The 23067-nt window shown below is 41.1% G+C and overlaps 1 protein-coding gene across 1 annotated transcript; it reads right to left on the bottom strand.

Annotated features, from left to right (window-relative positions):
* Positions 1-875: 875 nt before the first annotated feature.
* Positions 876-18503, bottom strand: PRPF18 (pre-mRNA processing factor 18). Its single transcript, XM_026119400.2, has 10 exons — positions 18359-18503; positions 16956-17033; positions 13934-14038; positions 12085-12198; positions 10224-10370; positions 8396-8464; positions 7099-7239; positions 6542-6613; positions 3939-4094; positions 876-1534 (listed from the first exon to the last, which is right to left on the bottom strand). Exons 1-10 carry the CDS (start codon positions 18422-18424, stop codon positions 1454-1456), a joined length of 1029 nt encoding a protein of 342 aa, XP_025975185.1. The 5' UTR covers positions 18425-18503; the 3' UTR covers positions 876-1453.
* Positions 18504-23067: the final 4564 nt, after the last annotated feature.

Raw genomic sequence — 23067 nt, 5'->3', positions numbered from 1 at the left:
GCTCAGCCCAGCAATAATGGGATATAAGATTTAAAAACCCGCTGGAATCCCGCACCAGTCAGCAAGGACCAACTCTTCCCACTCCACAGACCGCAAGGAAAAGGCTTCTCAGGTTTCTCATAGAACGACTGCCTTCTGCTATAGCAAAAGCGTGAACGGTCCGAGAAAGGATTCAACAACATCGCAGCGGGTAATGCCATCACAAGCTACTGAACACGACGGCTGTGATGCAAACTCCACGCAACACGTGCCCTGAAGGCAGACTGCTATAAGCTGGGAGGATATACCACCCAAAGGGGACTACTCTGTAATGGTCCTTTTTCTGACTGTCCAGGATTAATCACTACCAGAGAGAGCATCTGGGGCTAGACAGATGTTTGGTCTAGCTTCTTGCATGCTTGGCTACTGGCAGTTATTAGCAGACACTACCGTGATCAATGATTTGTGTGGGAGCTTCACTTTAAGATAGGGCACATGCTAGTACTGTTGCTCAGTTACTTCTGCTCTTATAATTAGAAAAAAACATAATTTCAGTCTCTGGGACTTTCAACTTGCACCACTAACAAATTTTCAGTATTTCACTGTTTACGCAAGATTAGGCATCATTGTTTCTGTGAGTTTCCTCTCCATTCCTCGTCGAGATGCACAATGGTAACAATTTGCGTCTGTCAGAAATACTGTACCTGGTCATGGGAGGTCCTAATTATTTTCTTTGCAATGCCCAACAGAATGAAATTTTCTCCAGATGTATAAAAATGGGATTTGAATGCCTCAGGAACCATAGGATTACTTCCCCCAAGCCCAGAAGGTTTATATTAAATGTGTAGTTACAAAAAAAAAAAAAAAAAAAGTCAGAGGCATTCAAGATCAAAAACTCTTTTCACCCAGACTGGCTGTATTTTTCAGCTGAGAAACATATAAACTTTTTTTTCCTGATAAATACCACATGAAAGATTAGCCATTATACTCTTCATTTTTACAGAAACAACCAAGATTCTGATTCAACTGCTTCCCTCTAATCAGCTCCCCACATCAGTCTCCAAGGCGAAAGCAGCCAAAACACTTCACATACACCCCTCGCAGGGCTGTCTCTCACCTAAATCTCTAAGATATGGGAAACGGAGAGGGGCTCAGTTCAGTTTGTACAGTTCCCTGAATAACAAATTGAAATAAAAGCAAGGGTCATGGTCACTGTCCCCTAATACTTCATTCCCCCCCAAAAAGGAACCTCTATTGTATACTGGATCCGTTCAGTATAAAGCACAGATTTTAAAAGATGTAAAAATAAATGGGGCTTGTAAAAAGGAAGCTGTAAAGAAATCTGCTGCTTTATGCTTTTGCGCAAAACACACCCCAAGTTTCTGTTGGTGTTCAAGCACAAACTGCTTTCTCTTCACTGCTCTCTGGGTCTTGGAGAGCAAAACATGAGTCACGCCTTGGACATCAGAGAGCCTCATAGCGCATTGTACTCCACACATTTCGATGGGTCTGTCGGGAAGTGCTTCTGGCAAATGGTCATGAGCCTCTTCAACCCCTACAAATTACCAAAACAAGGACACTTCTGTAATAAAATGCAGTTGTCAAACAAACTTAACAGTCAACCAGTTATTTTCAGCCTAACAAGAATTAAAGACAAAGGCTACTATTTTGTTTTGTTTTGTTTTTTTATTAACCTTTCTCTCTGCAAAGTGCCAAATATCTCCACTGTTAAAAAGGAATTTATGGCATAACTTAAGAAATTACAGATTTAGCTTCTCATGAGAGATTCATAATGAAGAATCACAGTAATGTTTTAATACCTCTTCACCACCAATGGAGAAAATGACATTATCAAAGTAAAAGATTTAAAAGAAACATGTTTATTAAAATAAAATTAATTTCAAATAGCAAAAAAACTATTTTGACACCAAATAAAGCTACACGACTAAGAGAAGTACCAATCAATTTCTTTTGAGAGGAGAGGTGTCGTTCCCTCCCATACTGTTACAGCACCTGACCTACATAATGGAGAAGCTTAAAAAGAAATCAAAAAGAAAGGCAGAATGTGGAGTTTTCAGTTCTTTTAAGGCATTGATTCCTAAAGAACAACCTGACAGAAACCCTGTGATTATTTTCTTTCAAGTCACACATAAAAGTCTAATGAAGAAGAAAGAAAACTGCTGTAGCGTAATTTAGCAAAGATATTGTACTCCAAGACGGCAAGAAGACATGTGCCTGTCATAAGATCCTCATCATGGAAGATGGCTGCTTGATGAAGAGAAAAACAATTTAATAGAGGATGCTTTGGCCTTTACAATGTAGACAACAATCTGGAAAAGATGTCTCAGCACCATAAGAACTCTTTGTTTGGTTGTTAGGATTACAGGTGTTAAAAAAAAAAAATCAACTAACCATGCTTCTGGTATCACTGCTCTGAGCACAGATAATATTTCATGCCCTAGTTTGCACAGTACCAGCAAAAGAACATGTTGGGTTTAAAACTAACAGGAAGAACATACATGTTTAAAGCCATCTCTGCATTGGCTCTTCAAAAATTATTTTACTTCTGGAACACAGGGGTGAAATTCACAGTGGGAAGATGAACATGACCATTTCCTTGAACAACAGATCTGTTCCCACAAAGATGGGGCAAACTGGGGAATTCAAATATGTTGTACCTTCCAAAGGGCATGTTAAGAGAGATCACAAACAGTACCACAGAGTACAGATTATCTTCCTGCTAGAGGAGTGGCAAAGAGACAAAGATAGCCAATTATTCCCCAAAGTAAGAGAGGAAGCAGGAGTGTCACACTGAGGTCCGCAACAGTTTTCCTTCAAAGCCCAAATCCTTTTTTTAAGCATAGACTGTCAACAAAACTGTTTTGCTGAACATGAGCTATTTCATCTATTAAATACATCCAAGCAAGTTATTAAACTAATGGGTCTAAACTGGAGCCTGCGTCTGAAGATGTGTAATCTGCGTGCCAATTTCCACCTTACAGAAGAATCAATCAAATTTAATTTGTTGGCTCTGTAAATATCTGGAGCTCCCTCTGACTTCAGAACAGTATTTTCTCAGGTTACAATGATATTAAAAAACACAAAGAGAGATCAGATGATATACTTATAGCCCCAAAAGAAATAGAGACTGAAGAGAGAAGGGGGAATTGTACTTTGCAAACAATCTGCTTGCAGACATCTGTAGAAGTTGAAAAGCAATGGGAGTCGTTTTGCTGCAGCAGGAGGACTTTTGTGTAAACTTTCCCTGACTAGAAGCTCTGAGCTCCACGACGCTGCTCTGGAGGCTTCAGAGTAAAGTCAGAAGGACTTTATCTCAATGAGACTGCAACTGGCAAGGGGTATCTACATTTGACAATAAAAGGAGAAAAGATTTGTTTCCTCAGACCCATGCACTCACTACGCTGAAAGGTCAGAGAAGAAAAACACTATTGCTATTAATTCTACAGTAAACAGAAGTTCACAATGAGTAACAGCTGCAATTTTGAGCCCACACTGTTACAGAGACACGTCTGAAACAAGACTGCATTTATCTAGTTGCAGAAATAGTCAGAAGCACCATATTTCACCACTGAAGTCAACACAACAGGAGTATCAAACTCCACGCACAATGTCAGAACCATGAGTCAGGCAGTGATGGAGCTCAGGAGAATAAAGCACGTGTTTGCAGTTACCTTGGCATTAATAGAGCATTGCAGCAGTTAGGCTGTGGAAAAATGCATTAGACTTCGTTCCCAGCTCTACACTCAAGAGCATTCAAAGGTCCAGGATGAACTAGGTATTAAACTGCTGTTACACATAACCCAAGCTAAGGCAACTGCCTGTTTCTAGCACCTTTTTACCACATCATTTGTACCTATAAAACTAGTATTTCTCAAAGACTCTCTAACTTCAAAAGCAAATCTGTTGGATTTCCAAAGCTAGCATTCCCTAGTGCTTACCTGAATATATTTCCTTTGAGTCTCATCATTGAGAACGTGGGCTACATGCTTGGAGAAAATCTTTTCACGACCTGTTCGAGCATGGATACCAACCATAGTGACACCAATTGGCCAGGGAGCGTTTCCAATAGCCATTTGAAGATAGGCATCATTTGCCTGAAGAAACACAGTGTATATGCACTTAGCAAAGCAGAAAGGGCATTAGAAAGCAGAGCTTGCACATTTATTGCATTACCAGATACAGTTTCTAACAATAACCAAATGTCTTTCAGTCTCTCTGAATCGGGTTTCAATGTATGATATTAACCAATTTTACAATACAGCTTCCTAACACAATATATGTTTATGCTGAACTTTGAGGTAAGCAAAGGCTACAAACTTTATCTATAGAGGGTACAAGAAGACAGTGGATAAGGCCATCTAATATTGCCCAAAAAGTAAAGTTTACTGTGACTTGTTTCAGTTCAGCCCTTTCAAGGGCCCATGAACTTTTCCGCCTGTAATCACCTTTACAACCCTTGTCATTTTGGTGACACTCTGGACCAGGGAGGCTGGCTACAAGCACAGTCCAGTCCAGGACCACGTAGCATGCATGGAGGGGAGATCACCCACACAAGTGTGCCGTACCTCAACAGCTCTTGGGGAGAGGAGCTAGCTTCCACAGAGGCCAAGAACCAGCTCAAAACAAAACTGAGTTAAATAAGCCCATTTATAACAATGTTTATGGACAGAACAGCAGCACCAGTGAATGAATCTGATCAAATAGCAGACCCCACTTCTTAACATGAAGTTGTAGCAGACACCATCCCTGAGGAAGAAAGGGATTAAAACGAGGAAGGAGGACAAACAGAGAAAGGAGAAGTATGAAGTTTAAAAAAAAAGAAAAAAAAAAGAGCAACGCAACTGAGAGGCAGGAAGTGAGGGGGACAGACAGGCACACAATTACAAAAACACGGCTTCAAGGATCACTTTGAGCAGGACATTCCTCCACTATCAGTAAGCAGCTATAAGACTTGCTGATAAAGGGTTCATTATCCCTCCATTTCGCATTTAGAGACTATGCCATAGGGAGTAGTGACTACGACCACTGGCTGCAACGTCTTTACATTTTGCACTGAGCAAGTTGGGAGGTCAATAACGAACAAGGCAGGGGGCTGCAGGAAGAAAAACGGGCTCGTTGGCTCAAGGAGCTGAGAGCGAATCTGAAGAGCAGACATAACTCTGTCCTCACCTACATGAGGCAAGATCTAAACTGCCTGAGTTAAATACAGCTGAAGCCACATATCGATATTAAGCCAGTACAGACATATTCAAAGACAACATGGAAAACCCACTCACTGACTGAAATATGGTTTTGCAACGAAAAATAGTATGTGAGCATGCAATTAAAGACCCTGCCAAGACTGTCGCAACAGGGTTAATTAATGTTGAGTGGACAGCTTGTATTATGGCATTTTCATGCTGTCAGATGTTGATTTTAAAGTTTAAAGCTTTAGAGCATATCATTTAACAAAGTGATAAGGATTTGGGGCCGACAATATTTACCAGGCTGCACAAAACAAAAAAAGCACACAAGGCAACAGCACATGGCAAGAGACAAGACTGTTAGGAAGCAAAATGGAAAAGGATGTGAATATCTTTAAAAGCGCAAGGCTCATTAGCCTCTAAAAAACCTGTCTTCCAAATGTAAACTCAAAACCCCTAAATCAGTCTGTGAAGTTTACACAAAGCCAAGCACCTGCAAGACAGAATGGCACAGCTGATTAACCTACAAGATATGCCACATTCCAGCACATTCACCGCTTTCTTCACAAAGGCATTGGAAAGGGAATTTCAGTATAATGACAAAAAAACCATCCCACACATCTAGTCCTACTTTAAAATGATTTGAACTAAACATGCCTCAGGCCATCTTAAGATTTTTCAATAACAAAAGCAGGTTTGCTTGCTTACTAGACAAATTACCCCAAGTCCTCACAGGCCTAAGAAATACTAGAAAACTGAAGGCAAAACAAGGCTCAATTTCCTCTACTTACATAGACATGCTATCAGCATCAGTTCTGCTTGTGAAAGCAGCTACAAACAAAACCTAGCAGTGCCTTTGATCTTGTACGCCAAAGTACTGCCTCCTCCAGTAACCAGATTCTGTCCAGAAAACTTTTCAGTAACTTACCTCAACCTTACCAGGTCTGCTAAGGTGAATACAGACAGAGAAAGAGACAATGTCCGATATACAATACCTCAATTAACCTCAGTTAATCCCTACTTAATTAATCAACACCCAATTATCTCCATTAATTCCATACTTTCATTTAATCTTACAATACCAGGTTTCCCATTCAGGATTCCTCTGCAACTTAATATAACTATCTCTGAGAAAAGTTCTATTTATGCTTCCAAACTGTACGGTTCCACCAAGACAGACTGTGTGTCAAACACTATCTGGAGCCCAATCCTTAGTAATCGTTTGTCATTTTGTTTGATATGTCATGTGCTTTTCCAGCTCTATTTCTTTAAGATGCAAAATGGGAATGTTCACCTATACACTCTATCTATTAGAACCAGACAGCCTGAATATGCTGCAAAAGTGCAAACAAACATACCTTCACATACTCTCTTTGCAGCATGAATTTAATAATATCTGTTATTGATTCTTTGATGTCTGCAGGAAGCGTCTGCAAGAGAAAAAAGAAACAGCTTTACTTCAAAATATACAGCTTAGTAAAATCATCCTACTCAGCATTTATACAAAGTTTTGCACCTACTCTAGCTCGAGGACTTTAATGAAGGAAAACATCTTCATTATTCAGATGAAGGATATGAAGCAGGAGAGGTTATGTGGTTACACCTAGTAGCTAGTGGCAAAGTGCAAAATACAATCCTAATTCACTACCATGTTTGCAATCCAGTGGATGGGTGATATGTAAGACACCTGGAAAGGCAGTGAGTAGACAGAAGAATTCACTGGTCCAGATAAAAACATCGGAACTGGGGGCCACAGGCTGTAGACATAAGGAACCAGGGTAACCCTGACTAACTCTCTTACCCTCTCTTGTTCTGTGAAGGTAACATTATCTTAGGAAGGGGCACTAGCCACTGGGTACTTTGAAAGGAGAAGTCAAAATACATCCTAGGGGACAGTGGCATTTAATTCACTCACCCTTTTCCGAAGTTTTCTGAAGAGTGGCCTCAAATACGATTCTGTCTGCTTTTGCGTAGCACTGCTCAGCTTCCCCTGTACTCCCCGCTTCACATAGTCTTCTCTGGCGTTCAACTCCTTGGCCCAAACTCCAAGAAGAAACTGTACAAAGAACATGTGAGTTTGTGTCATACTGACATCTAGTGACTACCTCAGCAGAACAGACGGGAAAACGGATGTAACTGGGAACTGTGGTTTAAGCCACCATGGCAAAATAAGTTTTTAGAAGAAATCTGAATGAAAGCGGCAAGAAGCCTTGCACAGAGGGATAGGAACAATGCTGGTGTCAAAAAGACAGTGCGGACAGGGTACAAAAAGGAGCCTAAGAAAAAATAAGGAAACAACAATATAGGTATCAGTACTGATGGGAGGAGAAAGACAGAAAAAGGGCAAAAACATAGGTGGAAGACACTTTTATTTCAGCACGATTTTTAGAAGGAGCCTAAGGAATGGTAAAGACTGCACTGGAAACTGAACACACCAGAAGCCAAACACATAAAATGCACCCTCCCTCCATCTAGATAACCATTCTTGAGTTTTCTTTGCCTAACAGCCCAGCCCAAACTATACTGAAGTGCCAACTTCTCTGATATACACAAATGAAAGCTTCAGCTCTTGCTGTGACTCCTGATAATCTAGTTAGTTACACAGGGACCAACTGACTCAAATGAGAGGCAATACAGGCTTCTTGCCAGGAAATAAGGAAACAATTTTATACTATCCACTTGAACCTGTTTCCTTAGCAAAGCCAGTGAACTTCCTTTAAAATTCTCTTATTTCACATAACAATACCAGGTGACATTTCATCTCAGTTTGCACTGTTTTTCCTGAGGAGGGGAGGGGGGAGATTTAAGGAGAATTTTTAATGCAGAAGAGTAGTAAACAGAATCAACTGCATACAGCTGACTCAATTATCAAAAGGAAATCAAAGCCATACTTATTTTGTCTGGAAAAGTAAGACCAGATTTTGAAGAACTCTGCTCGTCCAATAGCTCTTTCCCAGGTCTATCAGAAATCACTATTGTGACTTCTCTTGAACGATCTAGTCACCTCAGACTTAACTAAGGCCTGGCAGTGCTGAGCATTTTAAAGAAGTAACATCTCAAGCACAATGGTTGAGTCTTTCTTTCCAAGTAGATGGAATTGGCCCTTCTGTTTGCCAAATGATTGGCCCTTCTATTCACCAAACATATTTTCATGCTAGGAAAGGTATGACACAGCCACAGAATAATTAATCTACTAAACTAGAGTTTGTTACCTTCAGGAACTTAGTTATGATGTCCATGTCATAGTGATCATCACGCCGTCCTAAGGATTCTCCCAAAGCCTAGAGAAGAGGAGAAACTAGGAAATTACTTCTACAGTGCCTATTAATTTGCCCCCCCTTTCCTCCCTTCCAAAGCAGAATGTTGGCCTGACTCACTATGTGATTCACTGCAGTGTGAACTCCATTAAACTCTGCCAGTAAACCAAAATATTAGGAAGCAGAATGAAGCAGCTATACATGTTACTGAGACTTATTAATCTATTAAAAACATTCAGTCAAAAAAGCAAGATGAATATTTCTGAAAAAAAGTTAATGCAACAGTAATTTTTCTTTCATTAACTACCAAATTACTGCAGCTGTCTAACAGTACTGTATGAAGGGGAACTGTGGGTGCACTGCATTTCTGAGATTCTCCAGGGCCACCAAATAACTTAATTTTTTTTAAGCTGATGGGCTTTTCTTTTCTGACACTTTGGTGCTTTTTAATGTTTCATTTAATTGTATCCAAGAAACTGAAGGAACAAATCTTAAAAAGAAAAAAAAAGTATGCTCCAGTACTCTAGCTTCCTGCCAAAACCACAAGACTTTTAATACTAACAGCAATCCTTAGAGACATTTTCCAGGAGGTTTACTTGATTTTGCTATTTATTTCCATTGTGCTCAGATTTCCAAAGTGAGTTTTGTTTTAAAAGTCTCCTAGATTTGGAACACATTCAGCACACATTCAGCACAACCCTTTATGCTCAACTGAATTCAGTTAAAATAGCATAAAATTAAGACTGAAGTGTTTTCAAACTTTAAAAAAAGATTACTTTCATAGCTCTAACCAAGCCTGTGCTACTACCCGAAAAAGGGAGTATTTTGAGAACTAACAGATCTATAAAGGCAGCCCCATCAAAACTGGTATCAGCTCTGGTAGTACAGTTATCTTATACCAGAACCCTTGGTACCCTAACATAAAAGCCAGAGACTATCTCCTAATAATAATGTATTCATTTAAGCTTTAGTTATAAATCAGATAATTTTTTAAACACACCTTTGGAGGGATGTTAAGAAGATTAACTTCTGCAAAGAGTTTGAAGATTAAAAGTTAATACACTTTTGAAAACATTACCCTAAAATACCAGCTGCTGAATGCATTCCATGGCAGTCATTCCCACTCACCTACACGAATACCTTGACACTCCTTCAAAGCACAGTAGACATTTCCACTGAAGTTTCTGGGACACATCTTCTCTGCACTTATAGTTTTTGTGAAATGCCTACTTCTAACTTTCATTTCTTCTTTATCCTTTTATATCGGTCACAACATTCTTTCTGCGTGCCTATTTTTCAGAGTCCACCTTTCTTGCCGAAGGAAAATTCATCTGCCCTCTCAAATACTCACTGCAAGAGCCTTAGTATTTGTGATGAGGTAATACTTTTGTATTAAATTCTCTACTTCAAATCACCTAGAGAGGGAATCCTAACTGTGCCATTTTCCTTGCAGGAAGTTCCTGGCCTCTTTTTGATGAGGTGTTGAGAACTGTTATGGAAGGTTTAATTTTCTTAACAAGAACAAAGACTACATGAGTTTTCACATGTCTATTGCAGCCACCTATGATGCAATTCAGAGCTTAGGAAGGCAGCTAAAACTAGAAGCTTCAAGCTTAGAAAGTTATTTTTCCTAACAGACTATATACAAAGGGCTATTCGGAATACCTAAATTAGATGTTGAAAACAAGGTAACTTTGTCTGAACAAATCCTGACGCTATCTCACAACAATATAATGATGTATTTCATCTAAAACCCCAGAATTAAAATCTACCCATCATATACCTCCAATTCTTCAATAGTAGTATTCTCCTCATGGACTTTCAAGTCGTTCTGTGAATCATCTTCGCCTGCTTCTTGGCCACCAACAATTTCATTCAGATACTGTTGGTCAATCTTATCCAAGGCAGCCTTCAGGTCATTTCTCAAGCCCTCAAAGAGAGAAGAAATAAACAGTTTACAAAAAACAAACAAAAAAGCAGTTCAGGATTGTCACAGTGTATATCCAACTTTTTTTTTTAAAAAAAAAAGACAAATTCTTCAAAAATGTGCATAAGGGTTTAGTTTTGTTCTCTGAATTCAGACTGAATTCAAAGAACAGTTTCTGGATTGCTTCAGTGCTTAGCATAAAGCACATGCATAAACCTAAGCAATGTTCACACCTATGAACATGACCTTTTCCTCACGTTCTCACCCCCAAAAAGCATGGAAGACTGAATCAAATTGCAAGACATTCTTTGAGGCACCTTCTCCAAGCAGTGCACTGAGCCACCCCAAAACAAAACAAAAAACTCATCATAACCAACATCAGCTCTATTAAGTCTTCACATTTGCCTTGAAAAAGCCGTAAATAATGAAAGCACCAATCCTTCAGTACTATCACATGAAACATCTATGTAGTGTCCCATTATTACCAATGCTTTTATTCCCAACCCCAGAATATGATATATATGGTTTCAAACTGATGCTAAGTTAAGAGCTGCTTTAAAATAGAACAAGAAACATGACTTAGTCAGAAGACTTGCATTTCTTAATATGAGAAGTGTAAAGCTCTATAAACGAGTATGACATTTCTTACCCTACGATAAATTAATTCACTCCACTCAAAATACACACGCACAATTACTTTCCCTTTTCCATCCTTGCTCTTGACTGCCTGGAGCATTTCTATTAGCCATTTATTAGTTTAAAAATGTCTGAACCACAATGTGCTTACAGTGATTACCCACATTTAAGTGAAACTTAGCAATAATATGGACCGAAATATACAATAAAAAAATCCCACACAATCCTATTTATGACCTTACTATTTCCTCACACTTCTACCAATGTCATCAAAAATTCTGTCACAGATATCAATGGGAGAAAGCTTTTGTTAGCACTTTATCTTTTTTTTAAACCATCAGATCTATTTATCCTGCTTTAAATGATTTGAACAGGAAAAAGGTCTTCCTTTTCTCAGCAGCCCCATTCAGTTTATCATGAATCAGGGAATAAAATCCAGCTCTCCACTCTTAGCTTGGATGCAACTTTGGTCAATACTGAACATAAAACATCTCCATGCTTAATTTAGCAATTCTTAAGACAAAAGGAACAAAATCAGGAAATTTAAGATATATCTTTCAGTCATTTTTGGAGTTGATTGTTACTTTAAATGGAAGAAGGAAATAAAAAGAAAGTGTACATAACACGTTATAGCTCTGGAAATGAGAGATTTGAAAATTCATGTACATACCAGGCAGACAGGATGTAATCCTTCTCTTACCTATCTGTATCTTCTCAGAGATGCATATAATCACAAACCCAGCCTAGTTTTAGCCAAGAAGAACTGTTTTCTTTGCTGGCTAAAAAGTGGCTAACTGGCATATGACTGCCACCTGGAGGCCCCTTTTTCAACTCAAACACCTAGCAGTTTTCTAGGGTTAAACTGTTTAAACAAGGAATTGTGATTGTACATAGAAACTCTATGACTTTAACACATTTTCTCAGATAACAAATGAGTGAAAAAAACAGGTACTTCTTTTTGTTCTGTACCACTCCTCCCTTGTGAAAATTTACAGAGAAATACTTTCAGTAACTTACTTTTATAGCATTCAGGCTTAGTTATCGCACCATAGATAAGTAACTAGTAGCTAGCCAGTCTTACCTTGTTAACTTCAGGTGCAAGAATTTCTATCTTCCTCAGGCGTTGAAATGCATCATAATCTGTTTCTCCGAACAGTCTGATTGGTTCACCTCTCTCTCTCAACCTCCTAATAACCTGAAAAGAATCAGAGTATTCCCTTACATAAACTCTCAAAGGAAGAAAAATAAAATCCAGAACGCTAGATTTATTTACACTGCTTAGAATAACAAGCTGAGCCTGCCTGGAGAGGAAATGGCAATATTTTAAGTAGTAGAAAAATGTTCCAGACACTTTACAATCTAAATATAAAATTCCCACGGTATTTCAGCAAAAGGTCATTCCAAATATGACTGCTCTAAATTTTGCATAAAATCTCAACCTGTTTGGTATAGCCTAACTTCTTCCTGTTCTGACTTGTTTTCAACAAACACACACACACAAAAAATCAATCCTTCTGGCAGAGCATAAATACCATTTTTGAAATCACAAAGGAACTTGACAATAAGGTCACTCACCTACTTGTCTGGGGCAATAAAAATACTTTTCACTAACAAAGGCAAATTCTGTAACTATGCTGCAGGTTGTCCTAACACCTCTGCAAGACTGACTTGCTGAAGATTCTCACCCTAAAGCACTCGGCAAACATTAAGTCCCACAATCTAATGTGATAGTTATTTTAAAACTAGATATAACTGAGGTGTAACAGCGTTGCTCAGCTGACTTGGAAAGTCATGGGCAGAGCCAAGAACTGAACTTGATTTTCCCTATTCCTGATCTCACACATTGCCTGCTAAACCTTGTTATACTTACCCTTATTCATTTTGTGTATCAAGCACTAGACTCATTAATATATGAATAGCCACACAGTATTTTTGGTGATTGAGAGAAAAGTTTACATGTTATCTCATGTCACCACTTCATTACACCAACAGACTGGCTGGACGACGAACCACTAAATGGATTCAGACATTCATTCGTTTCCTTAATTCTCCAAATAGATTTTTGACTTGCCACGTGTTGGCAGGCATTTAACTTGCAAATGGATCACAAAACCAGAGGTGGATAGACTGCTGGCACAGGAACACTTAAACCTCAATTAAAAGAGGCATCTAAGTAGATCAATAACAATGAGACAGTGTGCATTACACAGGACATACAGATCAAACCTCACAACCAAACATGAAACCGAGAGCCCACAGTACAAGTTCTGTGGTATTCTTCTGTAAAAAAACAGCAAGTGTCTTGCAAAATAAAGCGCACAAATGACACCCTTGGATGATCTCAGCTGTGAATTCCAGTACTCTAAGTCTTGAATTTATTCTGTACTCCTAAACTTCCTGCTTCTCTGCTTTGGGGTACAGATCTGTTTTATGTACTTGAATTCACATAGATATTTTTTATCCTTAGAAAGGACAAAAAGCAGACCAGCAGCTCTAGCTTCAGGATTCTTTTTTCCAGAAACCTAGATCTAAAATCTACTTAGTTTCTAAATTTGGTTTCAGACCAATGAGCTACAAAGCACAGAAGCTGGAAAACAATGGAAAAACCTGGCATGCCATTTTCAATATTATCTCAGAAGCAAGGTATTATTGTAAGAGATCATCTGAAAGAGTTGAAAAATGTTATAACACATCTGCGAAGATTCATATGAATAAAGGCTCTATCCACCTGCATATCTCTGTGCAATCATGCAGACAGCAGATCCTCGATGAGCAAAGATGACCTTTAATTGACTCTAAAAATGAAGACTCATTATTTAATACAAACTGCCATAGAAAGTACAGTTCATTAGAAAACACAGCCTTAACAAGAAATTTCAGACGCATCTGCTGCAAACTTAAGCTAGTTAGCTTATGATGATGGACTTTACCTCCTGTCTGGAAAGAGTCATTGGTAACTTTTCTTCTGCCAATTCTAGTTCCAGCACTGGATTTGATGAAGTCAGTGGTTTCTCCTCCTCTTCTTGCTGCTGTACCTACATACAACAGATATAATTACTAATCTGCCAATAGAAGTAAACCTATATGCTGACAGCAATACAGCAACTCCAGAACATAGATTGTAATATGATGGTATTAATTTTAAAATTTTAGTTTTTTGAATTTTGTTGTCTATAATTGAATACCATAAAAGAGTATAAGCTTTTTGTAAGTATCAGGGTTTACTTAACACTTCTGCAGGTTGCAGGAAGCAATCTTTATGGCAACTGGAACAGATAATGGCCAAGGTCTGGCAATCAATTTAGCAGGCATATGTCAGCACTGGTGCCAAAAAAAACAAACCCACCCTCTGCTTGTTCCTTCCTGCCCCTACCCGATCGTCCTTACCCATGCGAAAGCACTTGTATTGCTAGGTGATGAACCAGATAGGAGAAATGATTCAAACAGAAAATAATTTGGCAAAAAAAGGTACTCTTGTCAGCCCGCTTAGCCCCCTCATCCTGCTCACCAGGCAATAGCACAAATACATGCATGGGCACAAGGGCAGAAATGAAACCCAGGAGCAGGGAGAGGGTGGGACTGCTTCTTTTGGTGTCTACGTCAGCTTAAAACGTTCATTACTTATAATCTCAGTGGGCTGAGTACAATTAGCAGTGACCCACAGTTTAAGCTGCATTTTGAGAGGTATTTGTTTGTTTAAGGTAATTCATTTTTTCAACAAACTTGCCAAATGAGCATAGTTTCTTGCATATTAAAAAAAAAAAAAAAAAGAAGCTCTTCTCATAAGGATAGCATCTCATTAACAATTTCTCTTAATCTAAAAGAAGGTCCCTGAATCAAACAGAGCCTTTCTTCTTCATTACTCAATATTTTAATAATGCAAAAAGCCTCTTTGATCAAGGCAACTTTGAGACAGCAGTCGTGTAACTACAGTTTCTTTTATAAGCTCAAGTTTGACATTTCTGATTGCATGAGTAGAACAGTGTTGGTAATATTCCTATAACATGAACCATTTCCAGTGCTTATTCACATCTTGTTTTTTCCTAGATACCTTATTAGAATTTATTTCCTTTCCTTTCTTACTAGAAGAGAAACACTCTCCTTAACTCTACAGCACTCTGTTGCACTCCACACATGGACAGTAAATTATCATTTCCAATTTGTATTCAGGTTCAACAGCTTGATGAATGTGCTAGGCAGATTTGTTTAAAGTAGTTTTTATAGTCTTTCAGGCCAATGTCCCAGTCTTGCACTCAGGCATCAGCGTGACTCCATGTGGATACAAGGACTCACCCCTGTGGCTCCAGCTACAATATTCAGCCACAAATCTATATTCAATGCCGTATGAGCAAACACACAAACTAATCCTACAGTCACAGCAGTTTAGGGCGAGCAAGGAATCAACAAACAAGTCAATACTTAAGACACAAAGGGAGGGGAGAAAGGAAACATCCATCAGTGCAGGAGAGGGGAACGGACAGGCAACACAAAATATGAAAGAACTGTGTAAATATATACAAGGAAATACACTCCCATGGCAGAAGGATATACATAAATTTTAACTTACAAACATTCTTGAAATTGTAAAAAGACAGCAGCATTGGGGGTAAGATTTGATCCATTCTGTCAGCTGGACTCCAAGCTACAAGCTGTATCTTTACCACAGTTAATCTGGTTTCAGTGCTTTCTTTTTCAAGCAAGTCAAGTAATTACAACTTATTAAATCTAAGCAAAGCAAAAAAGCACCTGAATTTAAAAAGAAATCAGTCTATATTCTACATATTATTAATATAGTAAAGATCAAATGCAGAAATCTGGGAGGCTCTAAAAAGGTACTGAATTTAACAAAACAGCTTATTTTAAAACTATTTTCAGGGTTACATTTAAATTTCATTTCCTGCAGCAGCACAGACATCCCATTTTGACTACCATGTAAGGTTTTGAAGAATTCAAGCTAAGGCTCAAAGGTATCATGTAGTATCTTCCACTAGGAAGAGTGATTGGATTTGCAGATCGCTTTATACTGCATATTGATGCCTTTCCAAAAATTGTTTTGGCATTGATGTTCAAATATTCGACAAACAGATCAAGGTTTCAGAATAAGTCACTAACTGGGTAAAGTTCAAGTGAAAACAAAGCCTATCTGTACCCAGTAACAGTAAACAAGATTATGAGCTTCTGTCTTTCAAAACTGACTGCAAACCCCCTCACGTACATATGTAATCAAGCAAGCAGGCAAGAATACATACACACACACACACACACACACACTTGTAAAACAAAACAAAATTCTTTCCCAGAAAACTATTCTCCTAACACTATTACAAGGCAGATAAAGCCTTCCAGATCACTCATTTGTTCCAAAATGCACCCTAGGTTACCAATTTTTTTCTCATATTTTACCAGCAAGAAAATGAATGCTGTGTTGCACTTTTTCAATGCTGGATGATTGGGAGCCAAAACAACAATTACAAACACGTACAGTACAAAATTTGACGGATCTTTTTAATATGCACCCACTCTATACTGATTTCTTTTGGACATTTTGGCAAGACGACCTTGAAAATTGTACACTCTGTCCAATTTCTTTTAAGTAAGGGGAGGTGGCTATATCAGAGCCAATGTTCATGCCTAAAAGCACAATTTAAAAAGAACGGAAGACAAGCTTTGATCCCAAGCCACTTCATGCTTTCCACAAAAAATAAATAAATAAAAGGAAAAGCCAAACCATAACACAAACTCAAGTAGCTGTACATCATGCATATCTTTTCCTGCATTGAAAATGGTTTTGGAAACTCCTACCTCTCCAGCTGGCTTCTCATTTACAGGCTAATGTATAACATTAACAGATTGGACAAAGAACAACAATTATCATTAACAATATTTATACTGTTGATAATAAAATGTAGACTTCAAAGTAAACACAAATTCCTGAAAGAATAATTACCATACCTTGTAGCCACATCTCTGAAAGTAGGCCTCCTCTTCTTTTTTGGCTAACTCACTGCGTTTAAAATATTTTTTATTTCCCTAAAAGAGAGGATAGCTGTTAACATTTTACAGTTTCATGTATTTTTGCAGTAATGGCTCAAACGTCCTTATTTGATTTGGTGCATTCAGCTAGATCCTTTCACAGAGATGGCTAGATTTTCAAAGGTGCTTCTGACTTGATTTTTTTGTATGACAACCAGCAATACAGAGTGACTTCTCAGCAAATATTTATAATCTGAGAGGCTTGGAAGTATAATGTGTTCACGAGCGCTTTGAAAAAAAACCCTCTTTATTATGGTACTAGTTAGTGCAAAGCACACCCAGCTTCACTTCAGACGTGCACAATAAGGCCCTGATTGTAGTACAGTAAAGTGTGTAAAGAAACCGTACAAAACATGTCGTTTTACACTAAATCAAATGGATGGGAGGAATCCTCTTTGTACAAAATATTTTCTAAGCTCGTTTGGTGCACCTATATTAGACAAATGTTTGACAAGACCTTCCAGACACACAACAGCTGGCAACTGTGATTATCCAAGCTTTTCCACTCGGCACTGCACCCACCTGAAGTCAACGCAAGTGCTCTCTGTTTGTATTTAGTGAACTCGTTTCTGCTTCAGACCCAAAGGATGGCTTGAATCCCCAGACCTCACCCTGAAACATATCCCTTGATCTAATACGAGATATTACTCCTTTCTTCATACTTAGCCAGTTTGACCAACAACAGCCTCTGACCAAAGCTTCTCACTTCAACCAGTAACAACACCCAAATCTAAGCTTGGACACCCACAGAAGCGCCCTGCTCTGCTGTGGTTGTTGTTAAGCTAACACGCTGGACATATGCTCAACCCTCCACAGCCCTATAGCGCTACTATGAGCCGAATGCGACAGCGGTGAGGAAGGGGAAGTGCGTGCTGTCCATGGGAGGCGGTGGCGGTGTTGTCTTCCCTCAGTGCCCGAAGGAACTGAACCAGTGCCAAAAGGCCAAATCCAGGAGCGAGGGTCTAAAGCCAGGCCGCTTCTGCACCCCTCCGTGTCCCCCCCAACTCCGAGCGCCTCTCGGCTCCTCTCCTTGGCCCCACCTCGGGCCGTTCCTGATCCCTCTCCCCAAACCCCTCCTAACCCCAATCCCACCTCGGGCCGTTCCTGATCCCTCTCCCCAAACCCCTCCTAACCCAACTCCCACCTCGGGCCGCTCCTGACCCCTTCTCCTGCCAATTCCAGGCCCCTTCCCCCCCATCCTCCATCGCTCCTGCCCCGCATCCCAGGCCGCTCCTGTCACCCGCCCCCCCGATGCCGGGCCGCTCCTGTCCCCCTCCCCGATCCTAGGCCGCTCGCCTCGTCCCCGCCGCCGCGGCCCTCACCCCCACGAGCTCCTTCTCCTCCAGCAGCTGCCGCTTGCGGCTGATCTCCCGCTTGAGGATGTCCATGGCGGCCCGGCCCGGCTCGGCCCGCAGCCGCCGCCCGCCGGAAGAGGCGCCGGAACCAAGGGCGGCGCTTCCGGCCGCGGGGAGCGGCGGCTCCCGGGGGCAGGGCCACAGCGCCCCCTGCGGCGGGAGGGGGCGAGAGCGGGAGTGTGCGTGTGCGTGTGCGTGTGCGTGTGCGTGTGCGTGTGAGAGTGTGTGCGTGTGTGTGTGTCAGTGTCCATGCACAGTGTCACCAGCTGTGCAGCTGTGACCAGGTGTGACTGTGTGCAGGTGGGGGCAGAGAGAGCGTGTGGGGCTGCCCCGGCCCTAGGGAGTATGTGGGGCCGCCCTGGCCCTAGGGACCGTGTGGGGCTGCCCCCAGCCCTAGAGGCCATGTGTGGGGCTGCCCCCGACCGTAGGGAGCGTGTGGGGCTGCCCTGGCCCTAGGGAGTACATGGGGCTGCCCCCAGCCCTCGGGAGTGTGTGGGGCTGCCCTGGCCCTAGGGACCGTGTGGGGCTGTCCCCTGGCCCTAGGGAGCATGTGGGGCTGCCCCCAACCCTAGGTAGTGTGTGGGGCTGCCTTGGCCCTAGGGAGCGTGAGGGGCTGCCCCCAGCCCTAGGGAGCCTCTGGGGCCGCCCTAACCCTAGGGAGCATGTGGGGCTGCCTTGGCCCTGCAGAGCACGTGGGGCTGCCCTGGCCCTAGGGAGTGTGTGGGGCCGTCCCCTGGCCCTAGGGAGTGTGTGGGGCTGCCCTGGCCCTAGGGAGCACGTGGGGCTGCCCCCGGCCCTAGGGAACATGTGGGGCTGCCTCCAGCCCCACTGTTGTCTGCGACCTGTGGCAGTGCATCAGGATTTCGGTATGGTGTCCGGTTAGTCCTTCCTTCAGGTATAAAGGATTGAATAGCTGGTAGGAACCGAGCTCCAAAATGTGGGCTTAATATATCTATTTTATAAGGAAAAAGCACTCCCTTTCTTCAGTCCTTGTCAGCAGACACACAGCATTCGTGACACAGATAAAGGAACCACACGAAGAGGGGCTGAACTCTGCAAATTTAATCTCATTTTGCTTGATTATCTGCTTTTGCTCAGCGAGTTTCATCTGGTGACTTGTGAAGTCCAGAAAACGCCTTGAAGGATGGCTAAGAAGAGCCAATTGCTTAAACTCATCGTGTAAAAGGCTGCACTTTGATCAGGAATGTTTTGGAGGCTACCAAAAAGTGAAAGTTGAAAGCCGCTTAGCTCCTCTGTTTCAGAAATAGCCCAGCTGGTGCCACCTTCAGTCCACGTAGCAGCCTCCTGCTGTGGCACCCCGGCAGCTTCTGCCTCCGATGTCTGCCAGGCTTTTTTCACCTTTTGGTCCTCCCAAATTTTCCCTTTCCCCATAGCAGCTGCATTGCTCTGGGAGCTATTTTGGGGGGCGGTAGCTGCGACTGGCTTTTCACCCAGGTTAGATATCTAAGCTTTGCACCTTGGCTCTTCCCTGCAGAAAAAGGCCCATCTTCTTTTTAAAAAGGTGTTTTTAGACTCCAGCTGGAGTGGTATGGATTAGAAATGATGCCCTGCTTTATCTCAGGCTTCAATGCAATCCCTTTGCAATGAGGAAGCAGGAATGGTCCTCCTACGCTTTTTCTCCTAAAAGGAAATTATTTCACAACTGACTGTGAAAGGATCCAAGAAGGTCTCAACAGCGAGGCCCATGCGATGTGCCCACAGGCACCCAGGGGTAAGGGCAGAAAGAGTGAGGCTGCAGAAATACTTCTTGGTGGACTTTATGACAAACTCATCCGGATGATCATGTCTTAGTGCCAGCTGCCCCACGCAATTAACGCCGCAGTGTAGATGTAACCTTCGACCTGGTTTAATTTCCTGCCTCAATCTCCTGCTCCAGCCTGACATTGTATCTCAATTAGAGACAGTGCAAAATGAAGGAGGAAAGCCAGTCACGTGCAATATTCATAGGAATAATGCAATTAATCTGAGGTGGTACCTGGTGCGAAGATCTCCCAGGTTAGAAAAATCTAAACAGACCAACAGAACAGCAGGAAGGGGTATAAGGAACAAAGAAAGCAGCTGAAAACAGCCTATGTTGGTAAAACAGTTTTTGCTAGATTTGAAATTAATGCTGTACCTCCAAAAAAGTTTCACTAAAAATGTTGCTGCCTTTCATTATCATTGTAATTTTGGTGCCCTTTGGTGCCAGTACTCCTGGTTATGTGCTCTTTTGCCTCCAAATCAAAGTATCATTTAATGTAAATCCCTCCTGTAATCAAAACCACCATCTTGTCCCGTGAAAGATAAGTATCTCCCTACAAAAAACAACACCTCTCAACAGAGAGATGGTATATATGCAAACTTTGGCTCTGTTTTTCTGAGGCTAGTCATCAATATCCCCGAATGGAAAAACATATATATTTGATGTCATCCATTGCCTCAAGATTTCTCTTCTTGAAGAGACTAGAAAATCTTTTTATGCAAAAGAAGTGATGTTCCCGTCTTTTTCTAACGACTCTTGAGGATATCCACTCCAACTTGCCCTCTGATTTCCAGAATGGCAAATCTGTTTGACTCCTCTTTGCCTTAGGCTGAGGGCAGCGTTTTCTGAGGGACATGAATCACTGAGATGGTTGGGTCAAGCCTCGTCTGAACTCTGTTCAAAGCTCCTCTGTTCCTCAGAAGATATTCTCTGAGGGTATGTCTATGCTTGCAATTTGTTACGGTCCCTGCCTGCTTCATTATGAAGCTCGGGTCCTTTGACCATCTCCATTTCACACATGCTACTTTGTTCTGTGATGGATATCCGGAGCCTCCCTTGCCAGACAGACTCATGGCATGCATGAAAGTTCATCCTGTGTGCTCTGCTCCCTGGACCACACAGTGTGGAAACACGGGTCCCCCGCACCGCGGGATCAATTCTCTGCACCTCCAGACACTGCTGCTTCACGAGCCCTTGGATGGTGGAAACTGCCTTGCAGGACATTACAAAAGGGCACAAGTCCTTCGCTGTGCTGGTCCCCCATCCATGCAATGATCCTTTTGATGCGATCGGTGCAGAAGATAATTTTTAACATGTGAAATGGCTTGCTTTTCCAAGCCGTATTGCAAAGTGTATCTTCCTGATTTATCATATATGGCATTACTCTACTCATTACAGCCAATGAGATCCATGCTACAAATCCTTAGTTTGTCTGTTTACTTTCTACTGCTCATGTTTCATCTTTCAGGGCAATATTGCTAGTTTTGGTATCATGATGGCTGTGTATTTCTATCTCACATAGGATTAATAAATGTTACATTTGCTCTCGGACTGTAGCCAGGCCAGTAAGCCCTCCCAAAACCACTTGTGGAGTCTTGAGAGTTCACTGCAACTGAGCTTGGGTCTGGAAGCAATAGTATTACCCATGTTTTTCCTATATCCAGGTTTCCGCAGACCTCTGGACAACCCCGTGGAGTTAACCACAAACCTACTTTGAAGTAATTCACTTCACAGCATTCAGTATTAAATCAAGACTGAAAATGGAAATCTAGGAGTCACTCGAAATCCTGGAACATTCATAATAACCTTACAAGCAATAGAAATACAACCTCCAAAAACACACAAGGTGTTTCTTTCCAATTTCTGCCATGATTAACTGATTGCTCAGCTTTATCTCCTGCAAGCCAACTGTCAGTTTACAGAAAGATTATTGAAGGCAGCTCGGAAGTACATCATTACAACCCAGATGTCATCTGTTTGCCAAAGCGGGGAAGCAGATCAGAATGATTCGGGTTGTAGTCAGTTGTATTCAGTTGGTATTCAGCTGTTCTCAGGTTGTATTCAAGACTTTGCGTGTGTCCAGTTTCACTGCTCTATTTAATATTAAAACAGGGGAAAATCCTAGCTCAGCCAGCGTATGATTTTACTTACACAAAAGAGGCAAAACTGGTGTCTAACAGCTGACAGAAGCTGCAGGAGAATTAATTTCAAGTAAAAGTTTTCTTAGCTACGTACATTATTCTTTTTATTCAGTTTCAAAATACTATAACAAAAAACACATTTAATAAAGCTGGGTTTGTATCATGACTGAATATCTCCACTTCTGGCAAAGCAGTCTTCAAAAGAATATGACATCTGTGCATCACTAGGGGTAAAAGAAGCAGGTGGCATGTTAATTTGCTGTTTTGCTTTTCAAGCAATGCTCAATTAAATTTCTTGGTAAATCAACCCCACAGCTCCTGTCTGCCAGGACAGACCTCTGCGACGGCCCAGTAAAATGCTTAGGAAGTTAGTGATTCCACATGGGTGTAAGTGCTCAGTGAGGCTAGCATGACTTTTAGAAATATGCCTGAAATAGTTGTTTGAATGATATATCCTCTGGTTTTGATAAAGGAATATTTAGGTGAATTGTTTAGGTTGTCTACGGGACCTTTGGGTCAATTCCTATCCTAGTTGTTTTATTTTCCTTAAAACTGAGATACTGTGAGGACTCATTACTGCTTCTAAAAAGCTTTACATTTCAGAAAGGCTAATTATTGCCAAACTGGCTGGCATAGGAGATACCTGAAGAAAATGTTGCTTCATGAAACAGTATTGGTAACTTGTGGCACTGCGTCATCAGAACCCCTAATGGATCAATGTCTCAGGATGTTATTAGGGAGACCATGCTCTTTTGAAAGCAATGTAAAGCAGA

This window comes from Dromaius novaehollandiae, chromosome 1, assembly GCF_036370855.1.
Source record: "Dromaius novaehollandiae isolate bDroNov1 chromosome 1, bDroNov1.hap1, whole genome shotgun sequence".
NCBI lineage: Eukaryota > Metazoa > Chordata > Aves > Casuariiformes > Dromaiidae > Dromaius > Dromaius novaehollandiae.
Note: the sequence above shows the minus strand (reverse complement) of the source record. Positions and strands in the feature narration are given on the sequence as shown.